The 3,070-nt window shown below is 45.2% G+C and overlaps 1 protein-coding gene across 1 annotated transcript; it reads right to left on the bottom strand.

Moving 5' to 3' along the window:
- Window positions 1-2,445: 2,445 nt before the first annotated feature.
- sf3b5 (splicing factor 3b, subunit 5) lies at window positions 2,446-2,811 on the bottom strand. The gene has a single exon (XM_078405481.1). It carries the CDS (start codon window positions 2,724-2,726, stop codon window positions 2,466-2,468), a length of 261 nt encoding a protein of 86 aa, XP_078261607.1. The 5' UTR covers window positions 2,727-2,811; the 3' UTR covers window positions 2,446-2,465.
- Window positions 2,812-3,070: the final 259 nt, after the last annotated feature.

Genomic DNA, 3,070 nt, shown 5'->3' with positions numbered 1-3,070 from the left:
ATAATTGTAAATTGTCCTTACTGTGTGTAGGATAGTGCAATTGTGCAGGGATTGCTGGTTGGCATGGACTCGGTGGGCCGAAGGGCCTGTTTCCGTGCTGTATCTCTAAACAAAGCTAAACTTGTGGAGGGAATAGAAAAGCAACGTTTTAGTTCAGGATCCTTCTTCTGACCCAAAGCATCGTCTATCCATTTCCTCCATATATGCTGCTTGACCCACTGTGTTCCTCCAGGACTTTGTTTTCATCTGTACCATTTGTTGTAATCATTTCATTGTATAAAGGACATTGATAGATTATAGGGCACCATGATGAGAAATATTCTTGGAGTGCATACAATTGAATTTGCATATTTGACAGAGAAAGGATCGAAAATGCAGGATAGAAATTGTGTGCATAAAAGTTTCATTTTTCCTGTCGATTTTAAGTACTTATTTGGTACTCTCTCTTTGAACTCAAAAATATTTGTCAGACAGGACCAATTTAAATTTAGGGGTTGCTATCTGTACCTAAACTTTCCAACTAGTCTACCTCTGCCTTCTTCCCCCATATATTAACCCACTTTGCTTTTGAAAGATGTTCCCACTATTGAATGATTGTCAAAATAATTGAAAACCATTTATTATGCCAGAGAAAAACATTGGAGCAGTCTACATTTTCACATGTTTCTGCAGCTTCATCGCAAAAATAAATCCACAACTGCAATTAAAAAAAGTTTAAACTGGAGCTGATGCTTGAATCTTGAATGTATCAGCAATGGGTTAATCATTTGGCAAGCAGTCAACACAAATAGCCCTGGAATCCTGACTGCTGAATGGTAAGCCAGCACTGACGCAATGGGCTGACTGGCCTCCTGTGTTGCAGCAAATGAATGGACAGGATTCCTCACCATCCCAGGCATGGTCACTGATGTTCCAAAGTCAGTCAATCAACCAGAGGGAATCTCTGACGAAACACAACGTACTCCAGAAGAGGCCTCTCTGCAGACAAACTGATGGATATTTGAGACCGAAAATTGTTTTCCATTTGCAAAAGTTCAATTATTTTCCACTCACGTTCCACTCAATTAATCCACGTGACATGCCATGTCTCTTTTCCCCAGGCCTTCTGCATCCTACTGGAGTTGTGTATTTAAATCGGGCTTATCAAGCTGAAGGGGGTCTGGTAGAGTTTATTTGCTGAAAAGGGATCTTCTACAGTTTTGCATTCCCCCTCTGATTCATCTACTCACAGAAATCATTTATTCCCAGTTTGCCATCAGGTGATTCTCATCGTGGTCTCTATCAAGGTCTTCGTTCCAGTATCAGGTTTAGATATCAATACATAATCCAATTGGGTAATCTTCCATACTTGAAAAGATTATTTCTGAAAATTAAAATTTCTTATTAAAAGATCCAGTTGCAACATTTCATTATCCTTACAAGCAGCAGATGCGAGATTTTCTTTGTTGGATGCAGTTGTGGGGTTAGCTTGCTGAAATTACAGTAGTGATTCCAATTCTCTGGACAAGAGGCACTGTGGAATATCTTATCAAAATTTAAAGCGGGCAGTCTTTATCCTTGAACAAGTCTACCAATGCTGCCCCTTGCGACACTCCTGTTCTTATAATTTGATGATTGTCTGGTTTTGTCTCTGGGTTAGCTGTGTTTGTGAAAATTACTAAGTCCAGCAAAGAAAATCCATTTGATTTGCTGACCTCATTGTGGTATTTCCGATATTGCAACAAACTGAATCAAGACAAGCTTTCTGTGTGATGGCCCAGAGGAAATAGGAGACCCAGGCAGTAAGAGGCGACTTGGCAGACTCCTTTGCTAGTTGGTTGTGGTTCTGGGGGAAAGAAAGTGGCAGGTAAATCAGTCTAAGGTAGACACAAAATGCCGGAGTAACTCAGCGGGACAGGCAGCATCTTCTGGAGAAGGAATAGGTGTCTATGTTTCTATGTGACATTTCGGGTCCTTCGATTTAAACCAGCATATGCAGTTCTTTCCAACACAGGTACATCAGTCTATTGCCTCACTATAACCAATTACTTGTTAGGTTAGGGCAGGGAATGACTGATAACGTGGAAAATTATAATAATTTAAATCTTTTGATTCTGGTCACTGAGGGAAGGTGAGGAGCAGAATCTTGTCAACAATGGTGGGAAGAAATAGATGGGGAAAGCACTGGGGGAGGAGGTTCAAGTCGCTGGTTGTGGGGTGGGCATCTGTGATCGAGCTACAGTGTCAGAGGTCTCTTGGGGTTTTTCGGCCGATTGGAAGATTTTTGGGGAGTAGATGGTCTGTGACAGAACTGGCTGCTCCCGTCCCTTAAATTTGAAGCCACATTTCCCGGCCTTTGACCCTCACTTGAGTGATTTTCTCACCCCTCAGGCATCGACCGTGTTTCTGCCTCTCCCCCCAACGCCGGGGCCTTTTCACCCTCCCCCTCACTCCTGGGCCTCTCACCCGCCAGGGCGCTCCACGTCTCAGGCGTCATCGGGCTTGTCGGGCGGTGGCCCGCACGGCTGCAGCATCTTCTCCATGAGGTTGAAGCGGACCCGGGCCTTGGTCTCGTTCTCAGCCACGGCGAAGTAGTTGAGCAGGTCGAAATGGCCCATGTAGGAGGCGTACGAGTCGCGGTGCTGGTTGACCAGCCACTCCCACTTGGTGGTGTCGGCGTGGCCCGTCCCGATGTACTTGGACTGCAGGTGCTCCAACTGGCTGTGGATGTTGTAGCGGTCCGTCATGGCGCCGACTGCCGCTCCGCGCTTTCCCTTGAACTGGGCCTGAAGCCGCAGGCCGGAAAAGGCAAGATGGCCGCCGTTACCATGGCCACCGTCGGCCTGCTTCTGGTTCTTTCTTTTTTAAACGCCTGACAAACTGGAATTGTTCCCATCAAATACAGATCGGCATCCAGTTCACTTTAGCAGTAAAACATAATTATCAGTAAATAAGGCTGTTTAAAAAAAAGAAAAGGATGAATTTTAAGAGCATGCGTATTGGGAACGGACCGCGCTCGTTTGCTCTTGGCTGCCCCCTCGGCTGGAAGACCGGCGAGGTGCGGAACTGCAAGGATCCTTCTCAATACCAA

This window comes from Rhinoraja longicauda, chromosome 9, assembly GCF_053455715.1.
Source record: "Rhinoraja longicauda isolate Sanriku21f chromosome 9, sRhiLon1.1, whole genome shotgun sequence".
NCBI lineage: Eukaryota > Metazoa > Chordata > Chondrichthyes > Rajiformes > Arhynchobatidae > Rhinoraja > Rhinoraja longicauda.
The sequence above is the reverse complement of the archived record's forward strand: the minus strand, read 5'-3'. Positions and strand labels throughout refer to the sequence as shown.

Excerpts from the sequence above, each read along its gene's own strand:
- sf3b5 (XM_078405481.1), bottom strand. The coding sequence starts at position 2,726 with ATGACGGACCGCTACAACATCCACAGCCAGTTGGAGCACCTGCAGTCC.